Source organism: Dermochelys coriacea, chromosome 2, assembly GCF_009764565.3.
Source record: "Dermochelys coriacea isolate rDerCor1 chromosome 2, rDerCor1.pri.v4, whole genome shotgun sequence".
Classification (NCBI taxonomy): domain Eukaryota; kingdom Metazoa; phylum Chordata; order Testudines; family Dermochelyidae; genus Dermochelys; species Dermochelys coriacea.
In genome coordinates, this window is record NC_050069.1 from 258,709,266 (window position 1) to 258,724,638 (window position 15,373).

The window sequence follows — 15,373 nt, forward strand, 5'->3', positions numbered from 1 at the left end:
TTAAAAAGCAATGAAGATCTGGCAACCTGGCTTTTAACTTGGGTTAGCAGCTCAAGAAACCTGGGGTTGAACTTGAGCTGCTGACCTGAGTTAAAAGCAGAGCTGCTGTGTCTTCACCACGTTTTTAACCTGTGTTAGCTAACCTCAGTTAAGAACACACCTTTTTTTGAGGTGTAGATATACCCTTAGTCTCTATTAAATGGGCATAATAATACTTCCTTACATTACCTCACAGGGATATTGAGGATAAATATATTAAAGATTGAGTGCCCTATATGCATTTGAGTACCTTAGATACACGATATGACCAAACCATATGTGAAGATGGATAAATATACATGTCAATCATAACCATGACAATTTAGCTAAAAAAATGTTAGCATCTAAAAGTTAAGTATTTTTATATTCAGAGTAGACATTTTAATGAAGTTATAATAAATTAAGGGCATGAATGTCTTGGAATTCTCTCTCTGCTATAACCTGAACTACAGAAAATAGCATGTTTTGTATAATAGTATCCTACAATTGTGTGTGTCAGGCGTATTTTTAGCTTGTGAGGTGAACAGTATAATTAAAAAAATTCAGTAACCCTTCTCAGCCTTGGATTTTAGGGTTATTCTATTGGTACTTTGTTAACAATGACCACAATGTAAGATCTGTGAGTAATTAAGAGTTGGAAATTGTGATTAGTTATTTCAGATAAATATAAAATACTACTCCCTGTTAAGTATAATTTCAAAATCAGTCACAGTTAAAACCTATAAATGACGTAACACTGATCTAACACCCACTGAAGTCAATGTGGACCTTTCTATTGATTTCAAGGGGCTTTGGATCAAGCCCATATTATAGTCTCTGTATAGAACTTTTTTCCTGTTTTATATTATCATTGCTGTATAGCAGTGGTTCTCAAACTGTGGGTTGGGACCCCAAAGTGAATCACGACCCCATTTTTTAGTAGGGTCACCAGGACTGGTGTTAGACATGCTGGAGCCAAAGCCTAAGCCCAAACCCCACCTCCCACGACCAAAGCCCAAGGGCTTCAGCCCTGGGCAGCAGGGCTCAGGTTACAGGCTCCCCACTTTAGCTTTGCCCCCCTCCCTTCCAGGGCAGTGGGGCTTGGGCTTTGGCCCCCCTCCACCTGGAGTGGTGGGGCTCAGGCTTCGGTCTCCCCTCCTGGGGTCATGTAGTAATTTTTGTTGTCAGAAGGGAGTCTTACTGCAATGAAGCTTGAGAACTCCTGCCGTATAGTAATAAACTTGACCTACATTGGTTATTTTATCTTTTGAGTATATTTCATACCAACCCAAAGTGTGGTTAAGCAATTGACTGTACACTATATCAACATCATTGTTCAAACACATGTAGATATACATACACGCCATATATTCATTATGTGCTGAAATAGCTTTGTGCCAAATTGGTGGAGCTGAGGAATAGCTCCTACTTCTGTAGCAGTCTAATGTTGTTGTTGGTTGTTCATTTAATTAAATGAAATGGCATTGCTGACTTTATTTCTTCTTTATAACTGCTAGGGGGTGCTAGTATTATTCAGTGCCACATTCTTAATGACAAGAGACATATATTAACCAAAGATACAAATAATAATGTGGCATACTGGGATGTATTGAAGGTAAGTGTAAAATTTTGCATTAGACATCTATTAATGGATTTCTGGTCTTTTGTTTCCTTTGCTATTTGTCTGCATGTGAGGTGATGATTGGAGAAAATGGGTCCTCGTTGTGCCACAAAACATAGTGCAAATATTTTTAAAGACTCTCATTGATAAGGGATGATATTTGTCTCTTCTGCTGCATTACTGTTCATTCTTACATAAATGCGTTTAAAATTCTGTCTTTAAAATAAAACAATGAACACAATAAGAATGCATGACAGGGAGGGGGACAGATGGATGGATGGAAATCAGTCAAAACATTATCATTAAGGCTATTATTTTATCACTGAGGTCGCGGAAGTCACAGAATCTATGACTTCCAGTGACCTCTGTGACTTCAGCCTGCAGTGGCCAGGAGCTGTGGGGGACCCCCACAGCTCCTGGGCAGTGGGGGCCCCCCAGAGCTCACAGCTGCCACAGGGGCCCTCCCAGGCGGTGGGGGACCCTGAATTCCAAGCCCCCACAGGTATTGGGGGCCCACGGAGCTTCAAGCGGGCCCCTGCAGCTGCCTAGCTGCTCTGGGTGGTGTGGGGATCCCGCAGGTGAGCTCCCCATTTTGTCATGGATATTTTTAGTAAAAGTCAGAGACAGGTCATGAGCTTCCATGAATTTTTCTTTATTGCCCGTGACCTGTCTGTGACTTTTACTAAAAATATCCATGAGAAAATCTTATCCTTAATTATCATCAATAAGCAGCACAAATCAGAAAATGCCAGTTCAGGTTGCATATTTGTGCATATACCTTCTAAAAAAACCTGACTATTGTGGGATCTGCATGGATCTTTGGTAACGCTTTCAAAAATTCCTAAATTCTATTTACAAAAGTGACTGGTACTTAGGCTCCTAAGTCTCTCCAAAAGTCAGTTGGATATGGGCTTTTAAGGCGCTTTAGTGCTTTTGAGATATTGGCCTTTTCTCTTGATACATGGAATGCTCCAAACAAGGTTCTATAACAAAGTATGGTACCCTACAGTGCCTTAGAATCCATTATAGACTGAAGAAACAGGGATGGAGGTTGAAGAGTGTATTGGTAATAACAGTCTGCTTGAAGAATTCCAGAGAAAGGTGACAGGTTTCAGAGTAGCAGCCGTGTTAGTCTGTATTCGCAAAAAGAAAAGGAGTACTTGTGGCACCTTAGAGACTAACAAATTTATTAGAGCATAAGCTTTCGTGAGCTACAGCTCACTTCATCGGATGCATTCAATGCATCCGATGAAGTGAGCTGTAGCTCACGAAAGCTTATGCTCTAATAAATTTGTTAGTCTCTAAGGTGCCACAAGTACTCCTTTTCTTTTTAGAGAAAGGTGAGTCACCTTTCTTTCTCCCTTTGAATACTGTCAGTACAAATTTGGGAGATTCACTAGCAGTAGGAAACTGATGAGGAGACTATCTAATCGGGCAGCTTTAGAAAATTGCTCTCCTGAGGTGGGCATTGATCTCAAGGCCAAGTCCAGAGATCAATGCTGCATAAAGGATGAACTGAGCACCTGATAGCATCTTTACATATTTCACTATTGGGACATTCCAAAGGCATGCCCTAGATGTAGTTGAATGCACCTTGCCTTCTGGGACTGGGATACCCACTAGCTCCCAAGAAGTTTGTGTATAGATTCAGTCCACTTTAAAGCTGGGGATCTGTACTGACTATATTTAAAGGAAAGAGAGAAGAGTATTCACCTGTGACTCCACCCTCCATACCTACTTCCTGGAACCTATATTCGATTCTGAGCGAGTGTAAGGAATTGAGAGTAAATGAAGGTTTTGGCAGAGGGGAGGGTCATGTTTGTTTATACCAGAGTTTTCCGTGACTCAAGAGAGTGTCTGAGAGCCATAGCACTGCTCAGTCCTTACTAGAGGTTCCAGGCTTAGCGTGCAGGTGCACTCCAGTAGTGGGGGGAGGAGAGGACGATGTCTTTACTGACAACAGGCTAAGAACAGGTAAGTAGTTCTTTCAGATTAAAAAAGTTAAAAATAAGAGCATTTCAAAATCCATTTTTGTATTAATTTGTCAATAGATCAATAAGTACCACTATCAAAGTAGCATTTTTATAGAACTAGTAGATGTTGAACTTGTAATGAATAGTATTAATATTCATTCGGTTCCTTTTTTCTTTGAATCCGTCTGTTTATTTTTTGAAAATGAGCTACAGTTCAAGGCAAGGCAAGATTCAACACTGGGGAAGAAGTTTATGTTGCTCTGAAGTAGTGCTTCCATACTTCTCTGTTTTAGTGTTTGGAGGGTAGTGGCATCAAGCTACCAAGAAAAATAAAAAGCTTACTTAGCATACAATTTACTGTACAGCCTTTTGAGAATGTGAATCTTCAAGTTGAATAATGCATTATATAGAGGGTATACACATGAGAGAGTACGTGTTAAAAATTAATTTTTCTGATATGCAAATTAAAGGTTTTAACAGTGGATATGACTGCATATTCAGTATTAAGAAACTTCCATATTTTTTTTTAATATTCTGGTGTACAGGCATGTAAAGTTGAAGACCTTGGGAAAGTAGATTTTGAAGAAGAAATTAAGAAGAGATTTAAAATGGTATATGTGCCAAACTGGTTCTCAGTAGACTTAAAAACTGGGGTAAGACACAACTTAAATTATTTCCTAATTTGGGCATTTGTCATTTCATATGACTATTCATGAAAGCATTGCCATATACACTTTATTAAGTTAACCTTCTGTGAGCCATGTAAAGCTTTGACTCTAAGATTTAATTTAATGTGTATGTGACATAAACTATATTTTGATTATCTGATATAATTTATCTTTCAATCAACATGTCCGTGAAGGTTTCTTTGGATCTTGATAACTTGAAGAATAGTTAATTACAGAATTCTTTGTAAGAAGATAATGTTGGTTTAAACTAATCTTGTACACTGTAATTAGTAATGTAATAAAATTTGAGAAATGGAGTGTTTTGTAGACAGTCTGTGTATAATCAAACACTGCCATATTTTGTAGTTGCAGCTTAGTGTGTCTTCTGTATATGTAAAAGAAACCTGCTGGGTTCTTAATACAATATTCATATTGTATCCTCCCAATGGTCTTCTTTTGACAGATGTTGACAATTACTTTAGATGAGAGTGACTGCTTTGCAGCTTGGGTCTCAGCAAAAGATGCTGGGTTTAGCAGTCCAGATGGATCTGATCCAAAATGTGAGTTTTAATTTAAATTAACATTTCATTCAAACAATATAAAACCCCATTACATATATTAGTATATTTCTGGCAGATGGTAATTTTGTGCTTGCTTGGACTTCCCCACTTTTCTTGAGACTAAATCCTCCAAATGACTCTCCAATGAAAATACACTGAGATGCTTTATAATGGCAATCTTGTGTTCACTTTGTCTATTTCATTTGTCATTTCATTTTCCTTCAAAAAGCAAAATGAAAAATGCTAGACTGGAATTATTACATGAAAGATCTGAACTAGAGAATAATACTGTAATAAACTCGTATCTTAAAATATTTGTTAAAAACAATTAAAACTGACTGGAATTGTAGCAAAATTAGCTTTTTCTACAAGACTAAAGACAAAGCCCAAAGCCACAAAACAACTTAAGCATTGCAAAACAGAGCATGGGCACACTTAACTTCTAGGTGCTTTGCAACCCAGTGGAATCAACAAACAGAGTTGGGCACTGGGCTCCTGCTTAGTGCATGGGAAGAGTTAGGTACCTAAGGATCGGATCCACTAAAGCCATACCAGGGTTGTGAGTTCAATCCCTGAGGGGGCCATTTGGGGCAAAAATTGGGGATTGGTCCTGCTTTGAGCAGGGGGTTGGACTAGATGATCTCCTGAGGTCCCTTCCAACCCTGATATTCTATGATTCTATGATTCTAGTGAGGAACTGCCTAAGCTAGCCAGTAGCAGATGCGATGGAGAAGGGTGTGTCCTAAACCTTGTGTCTCAAAGGGAATTAGGTGCCTGTTTCCACTTAGGATCTAGGAATCCTTTCTTGGAGTCAGGCACCTATGCTGTTTCTTGCAAGAAGAATGGCAGCACACATCTAAGTCTAAGCAAAAGCCCGAGGGGGGGGGGGGGCGCAGTGTGAATGGGGAGGTTGCATGATATGGCAGCCTCCCTTATAACCTTTAGCCCAGTGGTTAGTGAAATTACCCAGTAAATGAGGGACCCCGGTTCAATTTCCTCCTGTGTCTTGAGAGAAGAAATGTGAGAACCCTGCTCAAATCCTGTCTCATGTGAGTGCCCTAGCCTGCTGGTTCCAAATGTTTTACTAAGGCAACCCACCAACAGCATTGTCTTTATTTGGTGACCCATCGTTTACGTATATGAACCCTCTGCCCTGTTACCACAACTCTAATCCTGGCCCAGCGTAGAGGGAGGTCTAGATGGGTAGGGGTGGGGTTGTAGGGCAAGCCCTCTTGCCTTGTGCTACCTGACGCTCAAGGTCTCAGCACCACTCAAGTTTGGCCCGACTGCCTCTCTCTCATGAGGGAGGGCTGGCCAGACCAAACCTGAGTGGTGCTGCAGCATCGTGTTCCAGATTACAATGACCAGAGTGGGGAACTGGGACCAGCCCCACTGTGGGGTGAGTGCGAGACAGGCTTGCTCACCAATCCCTTCCTCTTTTCCCCTCCACACCCACCTGAGGCTTTCCATCCAGGCCAGGTGAAGTATATGTTTGCCTAGTTCAGGATCACGTGATGAGTTCATCTGGCCTTGGATGTGGCAACCATCTAAAACTTTCCCACAACGCACAGGTAGATTGGGACCAACTATTTGGGAAACACTGTCCTAACCACTGGACTAAAGGTTAGGGAAGTTGCTGCAGCTGCCTCTTCCTCCTTTCCCTCTCACAGTTTTGTTTGGAATTAGATGTCCTCAGAGCATGCCCACCAGATTGGGCCCAATCAGCGAGATAGGCAAAGAAAAGCCTAGTTTCACATGGTTCAAAGATCCTTCTGGGGCTTAGGCATGAGATAGGTATTCAAGCTCTTAGAGTGAGGCAGCAGTGCACGTACCCAGAAGCAGAAACTTAGGTTTCATAAGGATTTTATCGGAAATTTAGGTGCCAAAGGATTTTAGGCACCTTCAGGGTTAGTAGCCAGGGTTTTGAGGATCTCAGTGGTGCCTACAGTGGGAGTTAGATGCCCAAGTCCATTTGTGGATCTGGGCCTAAGCCCCTGACCCTGAGATGAACTCCATATCAGTAGACCTCAGTGCCAGCATGGAGTTCATTGCAGGATTGGGACCTAACATTTTTTAAATGTTCAGTTTCTCTTGTATTAACTTCTTAAGCTTTGATAAGAAATACAAACAATTAGCTTATATTAACCAGTTGTGAATTAAAAACAGAGAGAGTTGTCTTCTTTTTTTTTTTTTTTTTTTTCCCCTAAACTGGCTATATGGGTCAGTGATTTTTACATAATTATATTCTATGTTTTTAATCATGTTTTATAGTGAATCTCGGAGGGCTTCTATTACAAGCTCTTTTAGAGTATTGGCCTAGAACACACATCAATCCAATGGATGAAGAGGAAAATGAAATAAATCATGGTTAGTGTTCACCTGTACAATATAAGAATCTTTAAATCTTTTTGTCTCTTGCATTCATAGCATTCATTTGTTTTACGTGAGGTTTTTAGAGTTGTCTCTACATGTACAATAGCTTTTAATATAACATTGCTTTGGAATGTTTCACGTAGCACTCCTCCACTGATGATAGTGCTGTTTAAAAGCCTTTGGAACTCCACAATAAAGAGGAAACAATTGAAAAGCTGATTCTGCACTGAGGGTGAATTTACAGAAATGCTATTAGTTGGCAATGAAAAAAAAATTCTGGTAAAATTAAGAGGCTAGGCTTTTATGGGAGAAAATAAATTCCTTAAATTCTAGACAGGGCAGAGGAATGGGAGTAATTCAGTTATGCTTTTCTGGGTAAGTGTCCAGGGCACATTGCCTAATTTGCTTGTAATTATTACTGGGAAGTATACACTAATAAATAGCAGTTATATTTGTTGGAATGTGTTATACTGAATGGGTGTTGAAAATAGCATTGTGTACTGACCCAGGAGGCTACCTTCTGAAGTAATCCACAAAGGAAAGATGAGGTTAACAGTAGTGTTATGTAAATGGCAAACGAGATATGTGGGTGGATTTGGCAGAAAATAAGAGTAACTATAGCTCAAAGGTTTGGAAGATGATTGCTAGAACCTTTCACTGGGACACAAGTTCACATCCAATCAGGGCCAAAGCAATTCAAAAGTTTTTGGTGTTCTTTGGGTATTTAATGGTCTTCATAAAATGAGGTGGTTTAAATTCAGATGTCTTGCAGATGTTTACCTTACAAAACTATCAGTTTTGGTAATCTCTTGGCTCTTTTATCAGATTGGCCTTCAGCTGAAATCCTTGTCATGTGTTGGAATAAATTTAGTGTGGAAATTGAAAAAAGTTTTCTAACCGTTGGAGGAGTGAAATTCTGGAACAGCCTTCCAATAGGAGTAGTTGGGGCAAACTAACTAGGTTTAAAATGCAATTTGATAAAACTAGGAATGGGATTAATATGATGGAATAGCTTTCGATAGCAAGTGACTGGACTGGTGACCTAGGAGGTCCCTTCCAGTCCTATGTTCCTATGGATTATGTGAGTTGAACTACTTTTTCATTCAGTGTGGTCTCAGAATGAGGTTGAGGCACTCTGTTAGGCTATTTTGGAGGCTCTTGCATTGTTACTTCCTGTGCTATATATTTAGAAGGCTTAAAGACTTGTCTTCACTACCGTGCCAAATTGGCGCTGTTGCGATTGATGCAGCCGCGTCAATTTAGCGCATCTGGTGAAGACGTGCTACATTAATGGGAGCATGCTCTCCTGCCAGCATAGCGCAGTGTAGACACTGTGTTAAGTCAACGTAAGTTACGTTGCTCAGGGAGGTGGTTTTTTCGCATCCCTGAGCGACGTAACTTACATAGATTTAAGCGGTAGTGTAGACAAGTCCTTAGTATTGGGGTGGAAAGAATAAGGAGTGGCAATTTACAAACTTTCCAAGTCATTAGAGACCTGATTTTCCTATAGACTCATGAATAGTACTGTACTTTAGTAGGACTAGTCAGGTAAGTAAGGATTGTAAAACCAGATTCTAAATTTGCTTTTAAAATATTAAAATTTAACAATACAAAGCAAATACTTAATAGTGGCTTGGGAAATCAAAAGTGCACTGGGGGTCTCTTGGATCAGTGTTATTGTTAATAGAGAGCTGAGGGACCATACAAAGACTGTGACTAGGCAAGCTGAATACTAACTATTTTAGTAATAAAATACTTCATTAATTTTGTAGTCTAGGAAAAAAGACTCGGGGAGAAAAATGTTCATAGTTTCTCTGGAGTCACCATTATGGAAAATAAGTTGGACGACACAGGTTTGAAATCTGCTTATTAACAAAAAGGGATGTCTGTTGGCATCTGTATTGTGTTTTTGCAGCATTTGAGAACAGGGTCCTGATGCATGCTGAGATAGCATTATTCCCCTACTTTATGTCCAGTGGGATTTTTTTTTTTTAAGCTGAAATTTCAACTGCCTCCAAAAAAGAGAGTTTGATTTTTAAAAAATCAAAAATTCAGGAGGGTAACACTAAAATATTTATTTTAAAGAAATTTCTAAAACCCCAAAATTTCTTCCTTCTAATTTCCAGAATCATTTTTTTTGTTTCTGATGAGCTCCAGGCATGGGAATATACAATAGTCTTATCTCTAGACTGTACTCTTGGCTATGAATTCTGATCCTCCATTTATTTTATGCTCTGCTCATAAATGAGCTAAGCAATCTTTTTGGAACTCCTATCACTCACAGGAACCCATATTATTCAATTTTCTGGTATATTGTAGTGTTCAACAGAACATTAAAATTAGGTAATTGGTGGATTTCAGATGCCACATAGTAAGTATGGGTTCTTTTCTGACTGAAAGGCATTGCACCCAAACAGTATTTCCCATATTTTTCCGAGAGCTTTACATTGCACTGCAAAATAATTATTATTTATCAGATCATTTCATTTTGAAAGCTGTAGTCAGTCTGTAACAAGTGAATCACTGCTCTTTTAATCTGACCCTCTGCATTTGAAATGTCATCAGTCACTTCCAGTTGTATAGTCCATAGACATGAACCTTATCAATAGTTAATGGAATGTACAGTGCAGTGAAATCAAGATGTCTCTGTCAAGTTCTCCTGGTCCTCTGTTTCAGAGTTGGTAGGTGGGAAAGCAAAGAAGATGCTTGTTAAGATGTTACTTTTGAATGTGAAATAATTGCCTTCGCAGAATTATTCTTTTTCTTGTTCGTCTCTAAAGTAAGGGTCATTCAATTCCCCAGATACTTACATCTCTGTATTGCTCAGAAACTGGGGAAAACTGGTAGTAAATCAGTGTCCCACTCATGACCCCTATTCTCATGTACATCAGACATTGAGATCTGCCTCCTACAAAGTTATAATGTGTTAATTCTTTGGTATTTCTCATGAAATATTTAAGTGTTGGAAATTCTGGTTTATGAGAAATCAACACGTCTTCATCTTTACATGTGTTTTGTTTATTTTCTTTTTTTAATTGACCACTGTATTGGAAAGAGACAATAACTTTGTGTTAGTCTGTATACTTGGCTCTAAAACTAGATATATAGTCTTGATGTATATTTTTCTATAGTGAATGGTGAGCAGGAGAACAGAGTACAGAAAGGAAATGGATACTTTCAGGTACCACCGCATACACCAGTTATCTTTGGTGAAGCTGGAGGACGCACTTTGTTCAGGTACAGAAATTCAGAGACTGCAGTGTGGCTAAAGCAATGGAATTATTTGCTTTTTGGCTCTTGAACAATTTCAGATATTAATCAATGTCCAGGAAATAGAATCTTGACCATACAAAATTGGTTTGTGGCTGATAATGTCATTTCATAGTCAGACTAGGAACATCTAGATTCCAAATAATCAAGACATGGTGCATGAATTGTACGGTGACTCTTACAAGGACTTGTTGATTTATAGCTCTGAGAGCACTTCCTATACACCATCCTTCCATAGGCTAATCAACAACAACCTAAAGCTGATCCATTTTCCTCCTAAGACTATTTAATGTACCCCTTTAAGTTCTAGCAGAGCTTAATATATAATTATTGTCTTTTATTATGGTGCTGCAGTGTTAGTCTTCAGGGATCAGATTTTTTTTTTCTGATCCACTGGTATGGGGAACTTCTCCTAAAAATATATTTGCTGGCCTATCAGAATGCTCTTAGGTCTGACCAGTCAAGTAGTATGAGAGCTTATCATGCCACTCTGATTACCATCCATCTTGCCTTTTACACTACTTTGATTTCAGCATGACTTTATCAGCTAATATATCCAGTGATGAGCTGCAAGAAGCTAATGAACCGGTTCCTTCACTCGCTCCGGGTCTTCGGCGGCACGTCCTTCAGTCCCTCCGGGTCTTCAGCAGCACTGCAGGACCCGCCGCTGAAGACATGGAGCGAGTAAAGGGCCCGCCGTTGAAGGCTCAGAGTACTGCTGGGTCAGTAAAAATTCACATGGGAGCCTCCCCATCCGAGAGCTCAGGCGGGACTGACGGGACGGTCCCGCGGGCCACATCCTGTCTGTCCCGCCTGCGCTTCTCCACCCCTTTAACAACTGGTTCTAAACCGGCTTCAAAATTTAACAACCGGTTCGTGCGAACTGGCTCCAGCTCGCCACTGAATATATCCTGATGAATATCCCTGGGATGCCAGGCTTTTGAATGTCATAAAGCATTCACGTTTATCCCTGGTAACTGAATATATCCATTCTTAAATTAAGACTGGTTTTTCAGGCTAGGTTTCTTAGTTTTCCAGAACTGAATATAGTGCATCCCAAGCCTGGGAGCAGTGTAACTTTCAGATCACGGGTCATTCAAGTAAAATGAGGCTACATTTTCAATTTAAAATGAACCCCATTCCCACAGCTCTTAATATTTTTGAATTGTAATTAAGGATTCCAGCCCTTCGGTTAGATCTGCATTGGCAGATGCTTATGTCTACAGAAAGTTCCATTCACTCAGTGGGACTCCACAAGGGCAAGGGTATACCGTCACATATCAAACTTAAAGGATTGGAGCCCAAAAGTGCTAGAATGTATATACTTTGTTTGTTTGTTTGTTTTGTTTTGTTTTTTAAACAATTTATTTTGAATTTAAAGTTCATTTAAACAGAATTCCTAAAACACTAATCTTGCTTAACTGGTGGTTATGGAACTATTATTCTTTCATCTGATTAACAGATTTATTATTTTAATAATTTCTGTATTTGCCTATCACTGTTTGTGCACACTTTTTTAATCTTTGCATTTAAGTTCTGTAATTTATGTGCTGTACAGCAATTTTCTTAGTGCTTAAATGTATTATTTATGAAACTCATATTTTATATATATTTTAGGTTATTATGTCGGGATTCAGGTGGTGAAACTGAATCTATGCTGCTTAATGAAACTGTGCCACAATGGGTAATTGACATCACTGTGGATGTAAGTGTCATTAGGTATAGAGTTTGTCCTTCTTTTAAAGGTGAACTGCAAAGGAATTTAACTAGACTCCAGCATCTCAAGTAACGTATATTGAATATCTTCAGTAATCAGACCTAAAGGAGTATTCGAGGCATTACTAGCTCAAAATACTCTTCTCATATACCCATTGAAATTCAGCCTCACTACAGGTCACTGGAACCTGCCCATTGTAAATCCCTACTTCCCAGCATGCACTGCGCTTATGTTCCATAAACCAATAGGAACCAGGGTGAAGTGTGAGATAGAGGTCTCCTTCAACCTAATTTTAAAGCCTGACCTTGACTCAAACCCAACCCAGGAGTGTCAATTTGTCATTTTTCAGAATCATCCCAAACCCATGTCAGCATTGTCACATGGGGCTTGGCCTAGTGGGGGCATGCCACTTCCCATGTCTGTGTTCTGTCTTCAGCTGCCTTCTGCCTGTGGGCTTCGCATGGCAGCAACTGTGCCCCACTCCTGCTGGCTGCCGCCACTGTGTAGTGAAGTAAGCATGCTGACAAATCACAGCCTCCAGTGGTGGCGACGGTGCTGACAGGTTTGGGGGGGGAAGTGTTGGGTTCAGGTTGCATCAGTTCTGAAAATGACTCGGCATTGTAAGTTTGGGTCTGGGTCAGGTTTTAAAATTAGGCCTGTGAAGACCTCTATTTTAAACACCACCTTGGCCTCCTCTCAAACAAGCCAGCTTCATTGGGGTCTCCTGGTTGACGGGGAAATGACCAACATAATGTCTACTGGAGTGTTGCTTACTGGCATACTGAAATAAGATGAATTTGTGGGAGTCCAAGAGAAGATAAGGTATATTTTTGTGTTAGAACCATACTAAATGTCCCTCATTGCCTGGTTGGTGTGAAGTGTTCTTCACATGTGTCTGGAATTTGATTCCATTCCTTAACAAATCACCTTCTAAGAAACCTGATTTCTCATGCTGTATTCCAGATACTCAGAGTCTTTCTTCTTTAAAACTTGCAGTCATTTTTTTAAACAAAATATTTAGTGTTTTGACTTTTTATCATATCGAATTGCTGTAGACTTTTTACACCCACTTGCTTCCAATGAAATGAGCTCCAACTTATGTAAAAGCTAGGCAAACAAAGGACTTGCATGAGATAGATCTGAGCTCTCCAGAAGCTTAAGCAATTCAAAGAAAACTAGTCCTCAATCGTTGTGCTAGAGAAAATCTCATTTTTATTTGCTATAATATACATATTAGGTAAACACACTTTCCAATTCGAAATAATTAAGTGAATATAATTTGTGTGATGCCAATTGGTACTAAATGTAACACTTTGTTTCCTTTTAGAAAAATATGCCCAAATTCAATAAGATTCCCTTCTACCTTCAACCTCATTCGTCTTCAGGGGCAAAAACTTTAAAAAAGTACGTATATATTTTTGACTCTTAATATTTCAGAGATACTGATATTAGCAGACTCGTAAAAGGGTATGCCAAAGAGAATAACGGTACTCTTGGTTAATCCAGAGAACAACATTGGACATGCTATCTCAATTCTTGGGAGAGAAGGTATTTAGTGTTACAGGACAACATCCTGCTACACTGGTTGATATAAAAAATATTTTAAGGATCTGGGAGATATTGTAGTTGTAAATGGCAGCAGCTTAAATTAATTGTACTTTAGAAGGTCTTATCTTAGTATTAATAATGAGGTTTGAGTTGGTACCATAACATTTTTGGCTGGATCAAACCCAATGTCTTATCTAATCCTGTATCCTATCTCAAACAGATGCTTCAATCAGAGAAAGGTGCAAGAAACACCAGAGTAGGCAGGCTTGGAAGAACCTGCCCCTCACATTAGATCTCATCCTGATTTCTAATCATTAGAGATTGGCTTGAGCCATGAAGCATGAATTTTTTAAAATGTTTGCTATCTTTTAATTATGACAACTGTGTGTATTCTTGATATTCATATAAACATCCAGTCCCTCTTTGAATCTGGATAAGTTCTTGGCCTCAACAACTTCCTGTGGCATGAGTTCCACAGTTTAATTACATGTTGCCCAAAAAGTATTTCCTTTTATCAGTTTGAATTCCTACCTTTTAAACTTTTTTGAATGTCTCTTGTGTTATAAGATAGGGAAAACAGAAGTTCCTGACCTTCTTTCTGTTTACAAGTCATTATTTATTATACTTTTTATCATCTCCCCTAGTGTTCATCTCCTTTCTAAGGCAAACATTCCAAGTCTTTTCAGTCTCTCTTCCTCTGAGTTTTGCCATGCAAGATCTTGATCATTCTTGTTGCTCTTCTCTGAGCACCCTCTAGTTCTGCAGTATCCTTTTCAGATAAGGTGCCTGGTACTACACACAGTATTCCAGATGAGTCGTCTTTATATAAAGGCATTATTATAAAGATCTTATTTTATATTACAAACAAATAACTGCTATAGCAAACCTTATTGCACATGATACTGTGAAGATGAGTGTTTGAAAGGCTAAATCTGGTGTTTCACAACTTTTAATTAACTTGTACAGAGACCGATTGTCAGCTAGTGACATGCTGCAGGTCAGAAAAGTGATGGAACATGTTTATGAGAAAATCATAAACCTGGATAATGAATCTCAGACAACTAGCTCCTCCAATAATGAAAAAGCTGGAGAACAAGAGAAAGAGGAGGACATTGCTGTGTTAGCAGAAGAAAAGATTGAACTCTTGTGCCAGGACCAGGTAAGTTGACATAAGCACTCACTTAGGCCTTCTTGTAAAAATATGATGATCAATAGTAAATCATTTGTGAACCTCCAGGTACTGTTCTTAAAATGTGCTATAGGTAAACTATTGTAAAACAGATCCCTTTAAAACATTTGAGTTCATAACACACAATTTAAACTGATAGTATTACTATTTTGCTTTTGGCATATAAAGTGTGGGTGGATAAATTGCATTACCAAATGTCTCGATCACAGAATTTTGGTTGTTGAACTGTATTCTCTTTTGGGGCCTAATACTCCAAACTCTTGCTCATGATAGTAATTATATTAACCATATACTAGCTATTGATATGAGTAGTAAACACAGATGACAGTTCTTTGTTATTCTCGAAGATCACAGGCTTTAAAGAAGAGCTCCGTTGAGGAGGGCCTTAAGCTACTCGTGCTTGTTGGATACCAGTGTTTACAGTGTTGAGTAGAAT

At 39.1% G+C, this 15,373-nt stretch overlaps 1 protein-coding gene across 1 annotated transcript in view; it reads left to right on the forward strand.

The window, feature by feature from the left end:
* Positions 1-15,373, forward strand: part of WDR48 (WD repeat domain 48) — a 45,391-nt gene that overhangs the window by 27,341 nt on the left and 2,677 nt on the right. The window contains 8 exon segments of the mRNA XM_038390959.2: positions 1,536-1,633; positions 4,158-4,265; positions 4,744-4,840; positions 7,112-7,207; positions 10,345-10,450; positions 12,101-12,188; positions 13,528-13,604; positions 14,715-14,907. Coding sequence (XP_038246887.1) covers positions 1,536-1,633; positions 4,158-4,265; positions 4,744-4,840; positions 7,112-7,207; positions 10,345-10,450; positions 12,101-12,188; positions 13,528-13,604; positions 14,715-14,907 — 863 coding nt within the window.